We start from the raw sequence: 21,361 nt of genomic DNA, 5'->3' as shown, positions 1-21,361 counted from the left end.
ATGGAGTTTCCCTGTTGTTACCCAGGCTGGAGTGCAACGGTGCTGTCTCGGCTCACCGCAACCTCTGCCTCCCGGGTTTAAGTGATTCTCCTGCCTCAGCCTCTCAAGTAGCTGGGATTATAGACATGTGCCACCACGCCTGGCTAGTTTTGTATTTTTAGTAGAGATGGGGTTTCTCCATGTTGGTCAGCCTGGTCTCAAACTCCTGACCTCAGGTGATCTGCCTGCCTGGGCCTCCCAAAGTGCTGGGATTGTCCTTGGAATTCTGAGTGGATACATGAAGAGCTAGTAAGAACCAGTGAAAAAGCAATCACCTATGATCCTGGGCTTTGAAAAATCACTGTGATTATAGTATGCCCTTATAAATGAGACTAAGATGCCCGACGGGAGAATGCAGACTGCTGGTGAGGAAGGACAATGAAGCAGAGACCAGGAACCAAATTCATCATCATTATCACGTAAAGGCATTAGGAAATGTCACCTTACACATGGTGAGCACATATGGGTGCCCACCACAGAGACAGCAGGATATGTTTTACAAAACTTGACCAGGCAAGTTAGAAGCAAGGCGTGGTTCAGGATGGCAGAGGGCAGGGAGTAGGGTGGGGGAGAAGAGCCAGCCGGAAGATGAGTCGAGGGTGCAACTGGGGAGAGCAGCTCTGAATCTTGCTGCTCAAGGAGAAAGTTGCTGAGATAAGATGGCTTTCAGGGAGCTGTCCTATTGCTGCTGGAGAGCAGCCTGCTGGGCCTACGATGATAAGCAGGGCTGACCCTCTTGGGCTCCGTAGCTAAGTTCAAACGCTGCTGAAAATGGGGCGGAGTTGAGGCAGTGTGTGGCAAGTGACACAGACGGGGACTCGCAGCTGGGGGTCCCTGGGAATTACTTGACATCTCTCAGCTGGTGTCTTCAGCAGTCGTCTGGGGCAACAATCGCAACTGCCCGTTGGTTGTTGAGGATATGAGAGCTTTTGTTTTAAAGCACTTGCCACAAACCCTTAAGATGCAGATGGGTTTCCCCTGTGAAGCGCTCCACAGGCGGGACGCAAGCCCATCTGAGGAGGGGCCTGGAAGGAAGAGGGGCACTTGAGAGGGGGCAGAACCAGGCTGGCCTGGGGCGCAGCGATTGCTCCACTGCAGAGAAGCTGGGCTGAGGAAGGCAGCTCACACCTGGCGGAGGATGCCCTTCTTCTGCCTCTGGACAGGAGGGAGGAGACCACCGTATCCCTGACTTTCAGCTCTCACGTGCCGTCTGGTGGCTTTGGTGCAGTCACTGCCATGATCTGAGTGGTCTTTGGCAATCACACACCGGTGGGAGCGTGAGGTTGCAGGGAAAGAGGAACTGACCATGGGCCTGGGTGGGGAGGCCTGGCCACTGTGTCCACAGCCTAGGAAGGGACAGTCAGAGCTCCTCCTTGTTGCTATCGAGGGACTGGGCCAGAGGCCCTGGAGCCAGGGGGGCACCTAGTAGCTCTTGGTTGCCAGGCTGCTGGCTGCTGTCCTCCAGGTCCCTGCCCATGGGGGCATCGTCCCGTAGGAGCCTGTTCTCCACTCTGTGCTGCCGAAGGCTCTCGGTACTCACGAGTCCCTGCATCCTCAGGTATCCCTGCTGGCAAAAGGGTGGCAGCTTCTGGCGCGTGAGGGCGAACAGGAAGCAGGACTCTACACAAAAGCGAAACGAAGAGAATGAGCCAGGCTGGGACGTGTGGGGAGGGGTGCAGGAAGGGGAGCTGCCAATGCCAGGTGTGGGGGCTTCACTGCGGGCCTCGCCTGGTATCTTCCATCCCTTGAAACTGGGAGCTGACCTTTCTGGGCATCTCACATCCAACCTGAGTAGGTCATGAATCATGACCCTCCACGAGGCTCCAGGGCAGGGGGCTGCCTTGACACTCTGGAAGAACAAGGCTCCAAAATGAAAGCAAACCACAGCAATGCCTCAGCTCCCAGAGATCAGGGCTGAGCCTGGGGCTCTGCAGGCGGCCACACAGGGGTTAGGGCTCTGACCCTCATGAACAGACCCTCGACCTGGTGCAGCTGGGAACTCAGTGGTCAGTCCCACTGTGAGCTCCGATCTGCCTGCAAAGACGCATTCCCTCCACATCTGAATTGCAAATACCACGTGCAAAGTTCTGATCTAAACAGTATGGGGGACAGAAAGATATACGGGTATATCCTCACTGGTCCCACAACAGAAAGCTGGTGCATGCATCAAATTTGTCCAATCATAAGATAGCCGTGGGGCCGGGCGCGGTGGCTCAAGCCTGTAATCCCAGCACTTTGGGAGGCCGAGACGGGCGGATCACGAGGTCAGGAGATCGAGACCATCCTGGCTAACACGGTGAAACCCCGTCTCTACTAAAAATACAAAAAAATAAGCCGGGCGAGGTGGCGGGCGCCTGTAGTCCCAGCTGCTCGGGAGGCTGAGGCAGGAGAATTGCGCGAAGCCGGGAGGCGGAGCTTGCAGTGAGCAGAGATCGGGCCACTGCACTCCAGCCTGGGTGACAGAGCGAGACTCCGTCTCAAAAAAAAAAAAAAAAAAAAAGATAGCCGTGGATACTTATCAAGTAGAAATATGAAGAAATGGCCAGGCGTGGTGGCTCACGCCTTAATCCCAGAACTTTGGGAGGCCGAGGTGGGTGGATCGCCTGAGGTTAGGACTTCGAGACCAGCCTGGCCAACACAATGAGAAAGAAACCGCGTCTCTAGTAAAAATACAAAAATTAGCCAGGCGTGGTGATGAACGCCTGTAGTCCCAGCTACTCGGGAGGCTGAGGCAGGAGAATCACTTGAATCCAGGAGGCAGAGGTTGCAGTGAGCCGAGATCATGCCACTGCATTCTAGCCTGGGTGACAGAGACTCTGTCTCAAAAAAAAAAAAAAAAGAAAAAAGAAATATGAAGAAACCACCAAAAGAAGCCGTGTGGAGAGAGAAGCTACTAAAAGGAACAACCACTAGGGCTGGGAGTTCCTTGTGGGAATGAGAATGAAGGTAGAGAATAGGCAAGGTGGGTGATATAGTTTGGGTCTGTGTCCCCACCCAAATCTCATGTTGAAATGGAATCTCTAATGCTGGAGGTGGGGCTGTTGGGGGGTGACTGCATCATGGGAACGGTTTCTTTTTTTTTTTCTTAAGGCAGAGTCTCCCTCAGTGACACGATCCTGGCTCACTGCAACCTCTGCCTTCTGGGTTCAAGTGACTCTCCTGCCTCAGGCTCCCCAGTAGCTGGGACTACAGGCGCCCGCCACCGCACCCAGCTCATTTTTTTGTTTTTTAAATAGAGACTGGGTTTCACCATGTTGGCCTGGCTCGTCTCGAACTCCTGACCTCAAGTGATCAGCCTGTCTCGGCTTCCCAAAGTGCTGGGACTACAGGCGTGATCCAGCATCCAGAAATAGATGCTGCCATGTGTCCTATACAGCCTGCAGAACTGTGAGTCAATTAAACCTGTTTCTTTGTAAGTTACACAGTCTCAGGTATTTTTTATAGCAACGTGAGAACAGACTAATACAGTGAGAAAAAGTCTTTTAGCCAAGTACTTATAAGACTTTAAACAAACAGAAAAGCTGACGCAGATATGGGCTCAGCCTTCTGAGGGCGTCAGAGACAAGAAGGGCAGACGGAGAGTCCGGAATGGGCTGGAGTCCTTCTGTAACTCTGAGCGAGCCTTCCCACCTCCCTGAGCCCCTCTATCTCAAGTGAAAAATGGGCACAGTACAAAGGATGTCGTGAGGCTTCCATGGGTGACCAGGCTGAAAGGTGCTCCAGAAATACGACTTCCTGTTTATTTCTGACTCTTAGCATGGAGGCCCCTGGCTGGCCAGGCCATGGCAATCCTCTCCAAGCAGGGAAGACAGCAGATGCGCGAGAGGACAGCGGGAAGACTGGGAGGGCAGCAAGGTGGCCGTTTGGCAGGCACCACCTTCTGACGACATCATCCCCTCTGCAGGGGCTCAGCAGAATCTGGGGCCAGCACTAGCAGCTGCACATCAGCTACAGAACGGAGGGACGGCTGCCACTATGCCAGCCGGCCTTCTGCTGCGGGTATTCTCTCCAGTCCAAGGCAGCAGCACACAGTGGCCTGTACAGTTAAACAGTGTCTAGAAAGTGGGAGACAGGAGGCTAAAGGGCCTGGGATGATGCATCGGTGGAACCCACAACTCAGGGTTGGAATTCACTCCCTCACACACCCTGGCATTTTTGTTGTTTGCTGTTGTTTTTGAGAGGGAGTCTCGCTCTGTTGCCCAGGCTGGAGTGCAGTGGCATGATCTCGGCTCACTGCAACATCCGCCTTCCGGGTTCAAGTAGTTCTCCCGCCTCAGCTGCCCGAGTAGCTGGGATTACAGGCGCCCACCACCACCCCCAGCTAATTTTTGTACTTTTAGTAGAAATGGGGTTTCACCATGTTGGCCAGCGCTGGTCTCGAACTCCTGAGCTCTGGTGATTCACCCCCCTTGGTCTCCCAAAGTGTTGAGATTACAGGCGTGAGCCACTGCACCTGGCCTGAAAGTGTATTTTTTGAGAAGGTGTGCATTTGCTTCTGTGATTTCTACGGCTCAATGATCTCATGAAGTTTGGCCCCAAATTTACACAAGTGGGGCCTACTGGTTGGATATTTTCAGAGATTTTCTCTCCTACTCTATCTAGGGCCAAAACCATGCATCTCATCTATCTCCTCCCTCGGAGGGTTTTGGCTCCCAGCTTCCCTACTGAGATCCAAGCTTTATTTGCGTATCTCTAAACAGGCCTCCCATCCTGCTCCAGCTCTGTCGTCCACCCCAAGGGGTGGTCCATTAAAGCCCAGACTCTGGGCTCTTGATGATTGGCAGGGGTCCAGCTCAGCAGGTTTAGTGCTTTTTACAGGTCCGGCCTCTGGGGAGTGGCCTTATTTCCCTGCCAGTTCTTTATGTATGCATAGATATCTCTATTTTTTTTTTTTAAACAGAAATCACTACTAGCCCCTGCTAACCTTTTTCTTTTTCTTGAGACAGGGTCTCGCTCTATTGCCTAGGCTGGAGTGCAGTGGCGTGATCTTGGCTCACTGTAAGCTCTGCCTCCTGGGTTCACGCCATTCTTCTGCCTCAGCCTCCCGAGCAGCTGGGACTACAGGCGCCAGCCACAACGCCCGGCCAGTTTTTTTGCATTTTTAGTAGAGACGGGTTTTCACCGTGTCAGCTAGGATGGTCTCAATCTCCTGACCTCGTGATCTGCCCGCCTCGGCCTCCCAAAGTGCTGGGATTACCGGTGTGCGCCACTGCGCCCAGCCCCCTTTTTATTTTATTGAGACGAAGTTTCGCCTTTGTCATCCAGGCTGGAACGCAGTGGTGGATCTTGGCTCACTGCAACCTCTGCCTCCCAGGTTCAGGCGATTCTCCTGCCTCAGCCTCCCAAGTAGCCGGGACTACAGGCGTGCTACCATGCCTGGCTAATTTTTGTATTTTTAGTAGAGACGGGGTTTCACCATGTTGGTCAGGCTGGTCTCGAACTCCTGACCTTGTGATCCACCTGCCTCGGCCTCCCAAAGTGCTAGGATTACAGGTGTGAGCCATGGTGCCTTGCCCTGCTAATTCTTTTTTTTTTTGTGATGGAGTTTCGCTCTTGTTGCCCAGGCTGGAGTGCAATGGCATGATCTCAGCTGCAACCTCCGCCTCCTGGGTTCAAGCAATTCTCCTGCCTCAGCCTCCCGAGTAGCTGGGATTACAGGCATGTGCCACTGCACCCGGCTAATTTTGTATTTTTAGTAGAGACAGGGTTTCTTCATGTTGATCAGGCTAGCCTCGAACTCCTGACCTCAGGTGATCCGCCTGCCTCGGCCTCCCAAAGTGCTGGGATTACAGGCATGAGCCACTGTGCCCGGCCTGCCCTGCTAATTCTTTTGAAAAGACATATTATCGGCTGGGCGTGGTGGCTCACGCTTGTAATCCTAACACTTTGGGAGGCTGAGGCAGGCGGATCACGAGGTCAGGAGTTCGAGATCAGCCTGGTCAATATGGTGAAACCCTGTCTCTACTAAAAAATACAAAACTTAGTTGGGCATGGTGGCATGAGCCTGTAGTCCCAGCTTCTCAGGAGGCTGAGGCAGGAGAATTGCTTGAACCCGGGAGGCGGAGGTTGCAGTGAGCTGAGATTGCGCCACTACACTCCAGCCTGGGCAACGGAGTGAGACTCGGTCTCAACAACAACAAAAAAAGAAGATATATTATCCAGTATTTTTAGGTGTATTGTATTTAGCCCACGGCATTGTCAGGAATGGTAGTCTGGGGTTTGGACTTCCAGATATGGGTCCTGAAACTCCACGGGGCTTGGGTCTCAGCGACCTTTCTTCAACCTCGAGCTTAGACCCTTTGTCCTTGTGGGAGCTTAAATTACCTGCATAGAAGCTTCGCAAATCGGTGTCCAAACAGTTCTCCAGGAAGCGCCTCAGAGGTAGGATGTGCCCGATCGGGGCGGTCCAGTCTGTTAAGAAGTCTTCCACGATGTGGTGGATGGCTGTGGGCCGAGGCAGGGGCCAGTGTGCAGGGCGGAACCTCACCTCCTGTTCTGTGGGGAGGAGAGAGGGGCCATGTCAGAGCCGCGAGGCTGGGCTTCCCCTCCTCGGGAAGACACAGCACGGATCCCACACAGCCCAAACACTGCCCTCACTCGCTCGTGCTCGGCTTTCCCGACAGCCTCCCAGGCTGGGCTGTGGTCAGCCTGTTCAAGAGCCACCTGCAGATATTTGAAAGGCTGCCATGAGGAAGAGGAACTAGGCTTTTCCCTTGTGGTTTTGGAAGGCAGTGCTGTAACTAGTAACTTCAGGCTGGTGTTTCTCTAACACTCACATAGACTGAGATCTACTGTGCAGCTTTATTTTTATTTTTTTATTATTATTTGAGACAGAGTCTCACTCTATTGCCCAGGCTGTAGTGCAGTGGCACAATTTAGGCTCACTGCAACCTCCACCTCCTGGGTTCAAGTGATTCTTGTTCCTCAAGCTCCAGAGAAGCTGGGTGTACAGGCACCCGCCACCACACCCAGCTAATATTTTACATTTTTAGTAGAGATGGGGTTCTAGTCTCTACCATGTTGGCCAGGCTGGTCTCAAACTCCTGACCTCAGGTGACCCTGCTGCCTCAGCCTCCCAGAGTGCGGGGATTACAGGCGTGAGCCACTGCGCCTGGCTGTGGCTGCTTTCAAACTGGCCTTTCTGTGAGAAGACTCAGAGGCGAGGGGTCTCAGCACTCATCTAGTTCAGCTTCCCGCTGGTGTGGACTCCCTTCTGTGGTGTCCCAGTCAGATGGTCATCGAGTCATGACTTGGCCATCGCTATTCTGGGAAACCTGAATTTGGAGGTGACCAATTCCCCCACTGAACAGCTTTAACTATTTTTTTTGAGACAGAGTCTCTCTCTGTTGCCCAGGCTGGGGTGCAGTGGCACAATCTTGGCTCACTGCAGCCTCTCTGCCTCCTGGATTCAAGTGATTCTCCTACCTCAGCCTCCCTAGTAGCTGGGACTACAGACACCCGCCATCACGCCCGACTAATTTTTGTATTTTTATTAGAGACGGGGTTTCACCATGTTGGCCAGGATGGTCTCCACCTCCTGACTTCATGATCCGCCCACCTCAACTTCCCAAAGTGCTGGGATTACAGGCGTGAGCGACTGCGACCAGCATTTTTTTTTTCTTTTTTTGAGAAAGAGTCTTGCTCTGTAGCCCAGGCTGGAGGGCAGTGGCGTAATCTCGGCTCACTGCAACCTCCGCCTCCTGGATCCTGGTTCAAGCAATTCTCCTGCCTCAGCCTCCTGAATAGCTGGGATTACAGGCATGTGCCACCATACCCAGATAATTTTTGTATTTTTTTCATGTTTTTTAGAGATGGGGTTTCACCATTTTGGCCAGGCTGGTCTTGAACTCCTGACCTTGTAATCCGCTTGCTTTGGCCTCTCCAAGTGCTGAGATTACAGGTGTGAGCCACTGTGCCCAGCCTCTTAGTGCCTCCTTATACTGACCACAGACCTGCACCCCTGTCGCTGCTACCTGCTGATACGACTTCTGCCTTTGGGAACAACCCTTGTTTAAACCACCCTCTTCCACCTGACTGCCCTTCAAGCTCTGAAGCAGGGGGTGTGTTCCCGAGGTTGTTCATTTATCAGTAGCTACTCTGTGCCTGCACCGGGCTGGCATTCTGTGTATGCTGTCAGAGTTAACCTCATGCAACCCTACAAGAAAGGTACTGTTGTAATCCCCATTTTACAGAGGGGAGGTTGAGGCTCAGAGAGGTTAAGTAATGGTCCAAGGTCACATGGTAACAAAAGGACAGGCCCAGGGATTTTGCCCAGTTTCTCTGTACCATGTTAACCAGCTCTGGTTCCCTCACTCTTCAGACCCCTCCCACCCCACCATGGTCAGCCTCCTCTGGAGACCTGCAGCAGGGCCGTGTCCCTCTTACTACACAGTGGCTGGTGGAGAGCACGACACTCCCCGCATGTCCTGTGCCGGTCACAGTATGTGTCAGAATCTGGAAGCACCGTTTATCGTTCTCGGACCTTCTGCCCAAGTGGTCTCTAGGCGGAGTCCCGCAGCCGTCCCCCGGTCAGCTGAGCGTGTGTGTGAAGGTTTCAGGGTGGGTGACAACCCTGCAGAGGGTGAGGTCTGAGGAGCCCACAGGTTGGGGGAGGGCAGAGACCTGCTCACCGGTGGGGAGGTATCTGTAGTAGTAGATGACAGGATGGAGGAAGTTAGACTGCCAGGCGTCTTCCGTGTGCCCCACAGACCGGTCATCAAAGAAGACGTCCTTGTCGGGGCCAGAGAAATTTCTGCCATATTCCATGTTGATGACGAAGAGCCCATGCCTTGCCTTCCTCCCTGTGAGTGTCTCCAGTTGGGCCAGCATCTGTACGGGGAACTCCTCCAGGTACTCAAAGGCCATGGCATTCCTGGGAGAACGGCAACACGGGGGAGGCCCTCAGTGCTGTGGCAGAGGTGAGGGGTGCGGCACGGGGTAAGCATGCGTGTGTGCGTGTGTATCTCCCCTCTACGGAGCGTCAATCAAGCAGTGCGCCCCTCACTTAACATTACCGTTTCAGCTGAGCTCTCACGCACATGTGGGGTAAAGTCCAGAGAATTCCATGTAACCTGAATGGGATATCTGGGGAAAGAGTGTCTCAGGCAGAGAGAACAGTCAGGAAAAAGCCCTGAGGAGTAGGTGAGCACTTTGTGTTCAAGGAACAGAAGAGCCCGACGTGGCTGAGGGGAGTGAACAAGGGGCAGGGGCAGGAGAGGAGATCAGAGGCCTGAGAGGTCAGGTCAAGGAGGGCTGTGCCTCCCATGACGAGACATGAGGGGTCGTCTGGCCTGAGAAGTGATGCTGCTGGTCGCTGGGGAGGACTAAGCAGAGCTGGGATCAGCGTGCCTCAGGTTTCTAAGGACCACTCTGGTTACTGTGCTGGGAACAGACCCCAGGCCAAGTGGGGCGGCTGTCATATGGGTGCAGGTGGTAGAGCCTGGTGATCGGGACCGAGATGGTGGTGGTAGAGCAGGTGAGAGCTGGCTGGGTTCCAGACATCATCTGAAGGGAGAGGTAACAAGACTTGCCCATTGTTTGCATGTCGGGTGTCATTCGAGACAGGGGTGCCAGGCACGCTGACTCACGCCTGTAATCCCAGCACTTTCGGAGGCCAAGGTGGGTAGATCATCCGAGGTTAGGAGTTTGAGACCAGCCTAGCCAACATGGTGAAACCCAGTCTCTACTAAAAATACAAAATTAGCCGGGTGTGGTGGCATGCGCCTGTAATCCCAGCTACTCAGGAGGCTGAGACATGAGAATCGCTTGAACCTGGGAGGTGGAGGCTGCAGTGAGCCAAGATCACACCACTGCACTCCAGCCTGGGCAAGACCCAGAGAGACTCTGAGTCAAAAAAAAAAAAAAAAAAAAATTAGCCGGGCATGGTGGCGGGTGCCTGTAATCCCAGCTACTTGGGAGGCTGAGGCAGAATTGCTTGAACTCAGGAGGTGGAGATTGCAGTGAGCCGAGATCACGCCACTGCACTCCAGCCTGGGTGACAGAGCAAGACTCTGTCTCAAGAAAAAAAAGACAGGGGCAGGGGCATGGAGGGTGACCCGAAGGTTTTGTACAGAGTACAGCTGTGCTACCTGCATGTCCCTGAACCTGGTATGCTATAGCGTGTCCTGCCTTTGGATCGGGCTGTTCCCTCTCACTGAAGGTTGTTCCCCTGCTTCTCCCTGCCACCTGTCTCCCCTTGCCCCTCACCCCTCTGTGCCCTGCACTGTTTCCTTCTCAGGGACTGTCCATCCTCTGTGATCTGCTGCTTATCACTAAATTGACTCTGATGACGGTGGCCGGCAAGGCCCTGGCCTGAGGGAGCTCTGAGATCCACGCGGCTGCCTCTGACTACTGCTCATCCACGTGCTGCCAAACACTTTCCACAAGTGACCTTTACTCCTTCCTTTCTTGCTGCAAGGTAGGCACAATTTCCCCATTTTGCAGATGAGGAAGAAGGGCTCAGAGAGGCTCACTAATGTACCCATGACCACTCATAGGACTGTCTGTAGAGTTGATAGCGCTCTTTTTCCCCAGAACAGACATGTTCCCCCCAGCAGCCTTCATCTTAGGAAAGAACTGGGCACCCCGCACCTGGAATAGGAAGAGAAGCGCTATGCAGTGTGTGGGGGAAGCTGGGCCGAGGGGAGTAGGGTGGGGATGGGCTACTCACTCCTTCAACAGGATGACATCGGCCAGCACACCGAACATCTGGTAGAGCCCAGAAGCCTCATTCACGCGCCGCACGATGGAGCTGGTTAGCTGTGTGATGGGGAGCTCGGTGGCAGGCCAGGCGACGCTGTGGTGGCGGTGCTCTAGGAGCCGGTGAACAGCACGCACTGGAACAGCCAGAGGAAGGAGGGGCATGCTGCACTTAGGATTTTATCTCTGGTCACTGGGAGGGATGGCCACGCCTCATCAACCCCTGAGAATGCCATACACACTGGTCTGCATGGCCCAGAGCAAAAGTGTAGGTGGTGAACACATGAGGGGAGGAGATGGCAGCTGCCTTTAAAGCCGGGCCAGCAGGTATGTTCTGGAAAGGACCAGACAATCCATATTTTCTGCTTTGTGGGTCATACACTACACAGTGATGCTGCTCAATTCTGCCCCTAGTGTAAAAGTGGCCAAGACAACAGGCAAAGGAGTGAGCACAGCTGGATTTGGTCTCCAGGCCAGAGTCTATCTGCCCTTGCTTCAGGCCATCTGCACGTGGGAGTCCCACCTGCTCCACCTCACATAAGGAACGTCAAGTCTGACACAGAGCCTTTCCCAGAAACCTTCCTCCCGTCACAGCTCTGTTTCCATCAGAGATGCGCCCATGGAAATCTTTGACTTCGCCCTCTCTTTCACAGCCTAAATCCATCTGTCTCTAAGTTCTTTTTTAAAATATTTTTTATTTTATTTTATTTTTATTTTTTTATTTTTTATTTTTTTGAGACGGAGTCTCACTCTGTCGCCCAGGCTGGAGTGCAGTGGCGCGATCTCAGCTCACTGCAAGCTCCGCCTCCTGGGTTTACGCCATTCTCCTGCCTCAGCCTCCTGAGTAGCTGGGACTACAGGCGCCCACCACCTCGTCTGGCTAGTTTTTTTTTTTTTTTTTTTTTTAAGTAGAGACGGGGTTTCACCGTGTTAGCCAGGATGGTCTTGATCTCCTGACCTCTTGATCCACCCGTCCCGGCCTCCCAAACTGCTGGGATTACAGGCTTGAGCCACCGCGCCCGGCCATATATTTTATTTTTTTTAAGACAGGGTCTCGCCCTGTTGCCCAGGCTGGAGTGCAGTGGCGCGATCTCAGCTTACTGCAACCTCTGCCTCCCGGATTCCAGGAGGAACTGACTCCCAGAATTGAGTCCAATCCTTTGCCCGTACTGTAAGACCCTTCTGCAGTGGTCCTACACCTATTATTATAGTGTTCTAACCTGGAATAAAGTCCACCTTACTGTCTTCATTTTTATTATTATTTTTGAGACAGAGTCTCAATCTGTCACCCAGGCTGGAGCGCAGTGGTGCGATCTTGGTTCACTGCAACCTCCGCTTCCTGGATTGAAGTGATTCTCCTGCCTCAGCCTCCCAAGTAGTAGGGATTACAGGTGTGTGCCACCAAGCCTGGTTAATTTTTGTATTTTTAGTAGAGATGGGTTTCACCATGTTGGTCAGGCTGGTCTCAAACTCCTGACCTAAGCTGATCTGCTGGCCTCGGCCCCCCAAAATGCTGGGATTATAGGCATGAGCCACCACATCTGGCCTGCCTTACTGTCTTTAAAAAGAAAAAAGAAATATAAACATAGAATGTCTTTGAGTGGCAGAATAAAAGATTACTCCCTCTAGTTCCCTATATTTTCACATTTTTGATGCTCAGGCTAGGCGTGGTGGCTCATGCCTGTAATCCCAACACTCTGGGAGGCGGAGGTAGGTGGATTGCTTGAGCTTCGGAGTTTGAGATCAGCCTGGGCAACATGGCGAAACCTTGTCCCTACCACACAAAAATAAAAACAACAAAATTAGCTGGGTGTGGTGGTGCGTGCCTGAAGTTCCAGCCACTCAGAAGACTGAGGTGGGAGGACGGCCTGAGTCTGGGAAGTCGAGGCTGCAGTGAGTTGAGACGGCGCCACTGTACGTCAGCCTGGGAAACAGGACAAGACACTGTCTCAAAAACAACTACTACTACTAATTTTTTAAAGCTCAGCTGTAAGATTTTGACTCCATTCTTTCAAATAGACTCACCTAACTGAATATTGTATGCTTCACTGAGTGAATTTCAACCAATACCCTGTCCTTCTCAGAAGGTTAACCACAGGAAAGGGAATATCTAATTTTTATTTATTTATTCATTTTTGAGACGGAGTTTCACTTTTTGCCCAGGCCAGAGTGCAATGGTGTGGGCTTGGCTCGCTGCAACCTCCACCTCCAAGGTTCAAGTGATTCTCCTGCCTCAGCCTCCCGAGCAGTTGGGATTATAGGTGGCCGCCACCACGCCTGGCTAATTTTGTACTTTAATTAGAGATAGGATTTCACCATATTGGCCAGGCTGGTCGCAAACTCCTGCCCTCAGGTGATCCGCCCACCTCAGTCTACCAAAGTGCTGGGATGACAGACGTGACCCACCGTGCCTGGCCACATCTAACATTTTAGACTGCTCGCCATAGAGAGGGCACCGGTTTGCTTTCTATGAAAGAAGAGAACACCTTTGTAGAAAGTGTCTTTCAAGAAAGCGCCTGGGCCTTGGGAGTTTAATTCTCATGATGGTGAGGAAATCACGAAAACTCTGAGCCTCAGAGCTTCACACTCTGAGGAAAATGGAGATTTCACACCCACCTTTCAGGGTGTTGGCGGCCCTGCCAGGGTCGTGTGTTCAGTGCTCAGCCCACTGAAGTCACCCAACACGTGTGAATTCATTTCTCTCACTTCCTTTTTATTTCCCATTTATTCCTAAAATCACAAATATCAATTTTTGGTTGGGGATTATTTTAGTGCAATTATGTTTTTAAAATATATTTTAGTATTTTCTTTGTAAACATTCTCAAGTTAGCAGAAATTTTTTTTTTTTTTTTTTTTGAGACGGAGTCTCGCTCTGTCGCCCAGGCTGGAGTGCAGTGGCGCAATCTCGGCTCACTGCAAGCTCCGCCTCCCGGGTTCACGCCATTCTCCTACCTCAGCCTCCCGAGTAGCTGGGACTACAGGCGCCCGCCACTGCGCCCGGCTAATTTTTTTCTATTTTTTAGTAGAGACAGGGTTTCACCGTGGTCTCGATCTCCTGACCTTGTGATCCGCCCGCCTCGGCCTCCCAAAGTGCTGGGATTACAGGCGTGAGCCACCGCGCCCGGCGAGAAAATTTTTTTGAGACGGAGTTTTGCTCTTGTTGCCCAGGCTAGAATGCAATGGTGTGATCTCAGCTCACTGTAACCTCCGCCTCCCGGGTTCAAGCGATTCTCCTGCCTCAGCCTCCCGAGTAGCTGGTATTACAGGCATACGCCACCACACTCGGCTAATTTTGTATTTTTAGTACAGACAGAATTTCTCCATGTTGATCAGGTTGGTTTCGAACGCCCAACCTCAGGTGATCTATCTGCCTCAGCTTCCCAAAGTGCTGGGATTACAGGTGTTAGCCACTGCGTCTGGCCCAGATTGCAATTTTTATTGAAATGTGTCAGTACCCAAATTGTCTATATAGGCATGGAGCTTCATAGCTGCTTGGTGGCCAGGTATTGCCTTATTTAGCCCTCACGATGGACCCACGATGGTGGAGAGTTCACCTCATTTCCATCTGTGATGTTAGGATGTCCATCAGGGGCTTGGAAGCTTCACCTCTAGGACCACCCAGCTGGGAACCAGGTTCACATTCTTCAAGCTCAGCGTTCCTGCCAACATGATACTTAACCTGTCTGGGGCTTATGCACATAACATAGCCCTTCCAGATGTATCTACTTTTATGCTTTATTTTAATTTTTTTTGAGACAGGATCTGACTCTGTCGCCCCGGCTGGTGTGCAGTGGTGTGATCTTGGCTCACTGCAACCTCGACCTCCCGGGTTCAAGCAATTCTCATGCCCCAGCCTCCTGAGTAGCTGGGACTATAGGCATACATCACCACACCTGGCTAATTTTTGTATTCTTAGTAGAGACAGGGTTTCGCCATGTTGCCCAGGCTGGTCTTGAACTCCTGGCCTGAAACAATCCACCTGCCTCGGCCTCCCAAAGTGCTAAGATTATAGGCGTGAGCCACCACACCCGGCTTACGCTGGGTTTTATTTTATTTTTTGAGACTGGGTCTTGCTCTGTCGCCCAGGCTGGAGTGCAGTGGCATCATCACGGCTCACTGCAACCTTGACTCCTGGACTCAAGGGATCCTCCTGCCTCAGCCTCCCAAGTAGCTAGGATTACAGCCGTGGACTTTTACACTTTATCTGATACTTCCCCAGACGTGTCTTCAGACCACAAAAACCTGCTGTCACTTCCCCAAGACGATTTATGACAATGTGCTACTGACAAGCAATCCCCTAATGCTTCTGGACATAGGAGTAGATTTATAAGCCCTGGGATGCTGAGAGTGGTTCTGCCTGGGGACAGTTCTGCCTTCTCAGCTGGGCTCACCTGTATATCGGAATCCGTGGATGAAGCCCCCAGCAGATTTCCGGTAGTCCACTGAGTGGCTGGCGGTACCCAGGATAAACAGACCCCGGCTTCCTTTGGATTCATAGCTAGCTCGAATTAGCGGGTACTTCTTGCCGAATGCATTTCCCGAGTTAAGTCGGAGGGACCTGTCAGCGGAAAGGGCTGTTGATGAAAATAGCTGCTATGTGGGAGGCACTTATTTAATTAGCTTGAGATGGAGTTTCGGCCGGGCGCGGTGGCTCAAGCCTGTAATCCCAGCACTTTGGGAGGTCGAGACGGGCGGATCACGAGGTCAGGAGATCGAGACCAGCCTGGCTAACATGGTGAAACCCTGTCTCTACTAAAAAATACAAAAAAACTAGCCGGGCGAGGTGGCAGGTGCCTGTAGTCCCAGCTACTCGGGAGGCTGAGGCAGGAGAATGGCGTAAACCCGGGAGGCGGAGCTTGCAGTGAGCTGAGATCCGGCCACTGCACCCCAGCCTGGGCCACAGAGCCAGACTCAGACTCCCTCTCAAAAAAAAAAAAAAAAAAAAAAAGAGATGGAGTTTCGCTTGTCGCCCAGGCTGGAGTACAATGGCACGATCTCGGCTCACTGCAACCTCTGCCTCCTGGGTTCAAACTATTCTCCTGCCTCAGCCTCCTGAATAGCTGGGATTATAGGCTCCTGCCACCGTGCCCAGCTAATTTTTGTATTTTTAGTAGAGACAAGGTTTCACCACATTAGCCAGGCTGGTCTCGATATGCTGACCTTATGTGATCCGTCTGCCTCGGCTTCCCAAAGTCCTGGGATGATAGGTGTGAGCTACTGCACCCAGCCAGGAGGCACTTATTACAGTGGCACTTATTACTGGCACTGAGTGCCTTACTTTTCTCGTCTCATTTAAACCTCACCATGACCCTAGCAGATGGGTATTATCATCTCCACTTAAGAGATGAAGTCGGCCGGGCGAGGTGGCTCACTCCTGTAATCCCAGCACTTTGGGAGGCCGAGGCAGGTAGATCACAAGGGCAGGAGTTCGAGACCAGCCTGGCCAACATGGTGAAACCCCACCTTTACGAAAAAATACACAAAGAGTTAGCTGGGGGTGGCGGTGCATGGCTGTAATCCCAGCTACTTGGGAGGCTGAGGCGGGAGAATCACTTGAACCTGGGAGGCAGAGGTTGCAGTGAGCCAAGATTATGCCATTGCACTCCAGCCTGGGCGACAGAGTAAGACTGTCTCAAAAAAAAAAAAAACGAAAAAGCAAAAAAACAAAAAAAATAACGAAGTCAGGCCAGGTGCAGTGGCTCACGTCTGTAATCCTAGCATTCTGGGAGGCCGATGGAAAGGAGGGTCTGGACAAGCACAACAGCTTCTCCTTTGTCTTTCTGCACCCTGGTCAGAAGGCAAATGAAAGACTGGAGGGTGCTTTGATACCAAACCTCCTGAGGTAGTTGGCAGCAATGTTTAAAGTCTAGACTTCATAAAACAGCCCTTCAAGATACAATGATAAATAACTTTAGCAACGAACATTTTATTGAGCACATGATATATGCCAAGTACTTTCTCTGATTTATTTTAAGAGATCCCTATCTCTTATGTCTCATTATGTTGCCCAGGTTGGAGTGCAGCTGCCATTCACAGGCATGATCATAGCACACTGCAGCCTTGACCTCCTGGGCTCCAGTGATCCTCCTGCCTCAGCCTCCTGAGTAGCTAGGTACTCATCACTGCACCTAGCTCCCAGCACTTTCTTTCCTTTCTTTCTCTCTCCCCCCTCTCCTTCTTTCTCTCCTCTTTGGTTTTTTTTTTTGAGACAGAGATCTCACACCGTCACCTGGGCTGGAGCACACAATGGCGCGATCTTGGCTCACTGCAACCTCTGCCTCCAAGGTTCAGGCGATTCTCCTGCCTCAGCCTCCTGAGTAGCTGGGATTACAGGCACGTGCCACCATGCCCGGCTAATTTTTTGTATTTTTGGTAGAGACGGGGTTTCACTATGTTGGTCAGGCTGGTCTTGGACTCCTGACCTCATGATCTGCCCACCTTGGCCTCCCAAAGTGCTGGGAATACAGGTGTGAGCCACTGTGCCCGGCCATCTCTTTTTTTGTTTGAGACAGGGTCTCACTCTGTTGCCCAGGCTGGAATGCAGAGGCATGATCTTAGCTCACCACAGCCTCGACCTCCTGGGCTCAAGCAGTCCTCCCACCTCAGCCTCCTGAGTAGCTGGGACCACAGGCATGTGTCAACATACTTGGCTAATTTTTGTATTTTTTGTAGAGATGGGGTTTCACCATGTTGCCCAGGCGAGTCTTGAACTCCTGAACTGAAGTAATATGCCCGCCTTGGCCTCCCAAACTGCTGGGATTACAGGTGTGAGACCATGAGCCACCGTGCCTGGCATCTGCGCACATTCGTCTTATTTTGAGATGGAGTCTCACTCTGTTGCCCAGGCTGGAGTGCAGTGACGTGATCTTGGCTCACTGCAACTTCCACTTCCCAGGTTCCAGCGATTCTCCCACCTCAGCCTCCCAAGTAGCTGGGATTACAGGCACCCACCACCACGCTTGGTTAATTTTTTTATATTTTTAGTACGGACGGGGTTTCACCATGTTGGCCAGGCTGGTCTCGAACTCCTAACCTCAAGTGATCTGCCTGTCTTGGCCTCCCTAAGTGCTGGGATTATAGGTGTGAGCCACTGCACCCAGCCTCCACGCACATTCTTATGTTAATCCTCGCAATAACCATATGAGAAAGAAACTTTGAATCCCATTTTAGAGATGAGGATACTGGGTCACAGCCTGGTTAAACAACTTTCAACGAGGTCACAGATTTGGCAAACAGAATCTCAAGACAATTCCCGCACCTGTGCTCTCAGCCACTACGCTACACTGCCTTCCAGCAAATTCCCTTCTGTATTCTCTCTGAGCCGGCCTTTCCATCTCACAGGTGGAGGCTCCCAATGCCGATGAAGATCTGCTGGTACTGCTCCAGGACCAAGGGCCTCAGGGCCACCTGGGACCCTCAACGGTCAGAGAGCTCATGTCCTGGAGGGAAACCAGGCAGCACTCACATCCATTCTTAGGGTGCTGTCCTGGGAGCTCTGTCGCCAGCCTACTGAACAGCCACTCTGTTCCCCTAGGGACGGGTCAGGAGGGTTCGCTAGGAGAGCCCACCTCCTCCCGCATGGAACTCACTTATTGAAAATGGAGAAGTCAAAGTTCCAGCCCAGGCAGCGGATGACTCGGTCATAGGGCACGCGCATGGCAAAGTTGTCATTGTCATCCTGGGGGAGGGTGATGGCGTCGGCACTCTGGTTGGTGCTGGCTTCTTCCAGGAAGAATTTCAGGGTGACATGGAACTTGCCTTTGCTATCCTTCAGGATGGCCAGATCCCTCAGGTCAGACTCGAGCAGCCCATCCAGGGACTTCAGCTGGTAGGTATCCAGCAGGCCATTGTTGATGGCTCTGGGCTCACAGAGAATGCAGGGAGAGAGGCTCAGAGGAAAGCTGGGCAGTGCAGCTGGGGTCAGGAAGGGCAGGGGAGGGTTGGGGAGGCTCTTTTCACACTCTGGACTCCCAGCACAGAACACACACGCAGGGATGTGGCCTACCTGAGGTCTCCAACGTAGTGGGTGGCCCAGGACAGACGGACCCGGGAGCGGCTGAGCATGTGGATAAAGTTTGTGACACCCAAGATGTTCTCTGCCGTCTCAAAGGCTGAGTTCCCACGGCCCAGGATCAGCACATTCTGGCCTATAAAGTCCTCAGGGTCTATGGACACAGACTCGTAACCCTCCACGTTTTCGGAGCCAGGGAAGTCAACCTGGTTGGGGACTGATAAGCCAGTGGCTACAAGGAGGACGCTGCAGGCAGGGACAAAGGAAAGATGGCTTAGTCTCTTAGCTATAAGATCACTAAGTGAAAACCACTCCCTGGACCCACGCACCCACCTGCCTCACTCTAACCACTGGCCACCCACCTGCCTCACTCTAACCACTGGCCGCTAAAAGAAAATAGGACATTCATTCATTCATTTGTTAATTCATTCGTTTACGCCCTCACTCCAGTGCACTTGAGAGGCTCTGCCCTTGCCTCTCCCTGAGCTCACAGTATTTTCCCTAGCACTGTACTGGGGGTTAATTTTGCTCTGTGAGAGAGGAGAAGATGACATTATGAGAAATGGAGAATTCACCTAAGTTTGCACACAACAGTTAGACCAGGTATCACCCTTGGTGATGAAAGGAAACCTGATGTTCTGCTTTCCCCTTTCTGAGTTCTCTGACGGATGCATCTATCTACTGAGCAGTAATTCTGTACCAGGCCCTGTGCTAAGTGTATCTGTGCACCATCTTACTGACTCCTCCAAGCAACCTGGAGGTGGAACATGGCCTGCTTTACAGGTGAGGAGGCACAGGCTCTTCAGGTCCGTGGCCTAAAAGCTTGTAAAGGCAGCAGAGCCAGAGTCTAAACACATAGAGGCCTGATTTCAAAGTCCTGCTCCTTCCATTGGTAAGGATCGCCATCCAGGGGAGGGCAGGTGGGGACTTAGATCCTGCCGACCTGCAGAAGAATGCTTTGATCACAGGGTGGTTTCAAAAATAGAATCGAAGGCTGGGTGCGGTGGCTCATACCTGTAATCCTAGCATTTGAGGAGGCTGAGGTGGGTGGATCTCCTGAGGTCAGGAGTTCAGGACCAGCCTGGCCAACATTGTGAAACTTCATCTCCACCAAAAATATAAAAAATTAGCCAGTTGTGGTGGTGCGTGCCTGTAGTCCCAGCTATTGCGGAGGCTGAGGCAGGAGAATTGCTTGAACCAGGGAGGCGGAGATTGCAGTGAGCTGAGCTCCTGCCACTGCACTCCAGCCTCGGGGACAGAGTGAGACTCCGTCTCAAAAAAAAAAAAAAAAAAAAAGCGAAATACCCATTTTCTTCCATTCCTCCCACACCTACTGGCCAATCAAGGTGTGTGGTTCCTGTGGGGAAGGTCCCAGCTTCTGCAGGTGAGCTCAGGCACAGGCCTTACCTGCACTGGTGCACCTGGCCCTTCTGGTCGGTTAGGATGAAGTAGTGGCCATTCCAGGCCCGTCGGTCCTTGTCCAGAGTGACGTGGGCGATGGTGGTGTTGTACTGGACACGGAGCCCCAGTGTGTCCGCGAAGTCACCCAGGTAGTGCACCATGTCGCGGGCGTCGGGGAAGTAGGCACGTGAGTAGTGTCTGAAGAGCAGCCGGCGGTCGTGGCTGAGCAGAGAGTTCCAGTCGTGGCGGAGGTTGAACTCGGCGTTAGCCTTGCCAGTGTACCGCTTGTTGATGCTGATGAGCTTGCGGTGCCGCGGGTAGCGCGTGAAGAAGCTGCCGGGCCGCGGGGCGCGCTCGAACACTTCATAGTCGCGTCCAGCGCGCTGCAGGAAGTAGGCCATCTGCAGGCCCGCGGGCCCAGCGCCCAGCACGCAGTAGTCCCGGCGCGGGGGTACCGACAGCGCTGGGTGCAGGGCGATGGCCAGGAGCAGCCCCGGGGGGCCCCACAGCGGGGCCGCAGCGGAGAGGCCCATCCTGCAGCAGACCAGAGGGGTAAGGCCTCGCACCCGGCCGGGCGGCCGGGAGACACGAGGCCCAGAAAGAGACCTGCGGGAACTCTCACTGCAATCTGGGTCAGGGCCAGGCCCAGAAGCCACGGTCTTCACACGAGCTCATTTGCCCAGACTCTACCGTTTCAAGCTGGGACCTGGGGCTCCCCGGAATCCCAAGCCCCTCCATCTTAATCTCATTCACGATCTCCTTCCTTAGGGGCACCGGCTCCCTGCTTATAATTGTAGTAACCTCCGCCCTGGGGAAGGAGAGGGTGCTCCCCAGTTTTCCCCTAATTTGAGGGTGCCCAACACTCCTTTAAACCACCCTTCAGGTTGGACCTTCCAGAGGTGCACTTCGCCTTGGCCCCTCTCCAATGCCCGGGCAGGAGTCTGAAGGGGGTGTGGCCTGCGTGCGCCCCGCCCCCTGCCAGGCTCCGCGCGCCCCAGGCTGTTCGGCCACGTGACAGGGATGCCCCGCACACCTGCTGCCCGCCAGCTTGCGCTTCAGGAGCCGCCAGGTCCCCACGCCCGCAGCTCCGGCCTCCCCGCCTCCGACCGACCCCCGAGAAGCGCACGATCCTCCCAGCCGCTCCGACTGCAGCCCGTGGTCTAATGAGGCCGCGCTTGGCTTGCTCGCTCCGCGACGGCCCCGCCCCTCGCG

General features: G+C 53.0%; 1 protein-coding gene across 1 annotated transcript; it reads right to left on the bottom strand.

Annotated features, from left to right (window-relative positions):
* Positions 1 to 430: 430 nt before the first annotated feature.
* FOXRED2 (FAD dependent oxidoreductase domain containing 2) lies at positions 431 to 21,361 on the bottom strand. Its single transcript, XM_007975651.3, has 9 exons — positions 21,183 to 21,361; positions 20,156 to 20,683; positions 18,743 to 18,994; positions 18,327 to 18,596; positions 15,129 to 15,295; positions 10,709 to 10,874; positions 8,670 to 8,911; positions 6,364 to 6,534; positions 431 to 1,659 (listed from the first exon to the last, which is right to left on the bottom strand). Exons 2-9 carry the CDS (start codon positions 20,680 to 20,682, stop codon positions 1,400 to 1,402), a joined length of 2,055 nt encoding a protein of 684 aa, XP_007973842.3. The 5' UTR covers position 20,683; positions 21,183 to 21,361; the 3' UTR covers positions 431 to 1,399.

Source organism: Chlorocebus sabaeus, chromosome 19 (assembly GCF_047675955.1).
Source record: "Chlorocebus sabaeus isolate Y175 chromosome 19, mChlSab1.0.hap1, whole genome shotgun sequence".
In the NCBI taxonomy this organism is placed as follows: Eukaryota; Metazoa; Chordata; class Mammalia; order Primates; family Cercopithecidae; genus Chlorocebus; species Chlorocebus sabaeus.
The sequence above is the reverse complement of the archived record's forward strand: the minus strand, read 5'-3'. Positions and strand labels throughout refer to the sequence as shown.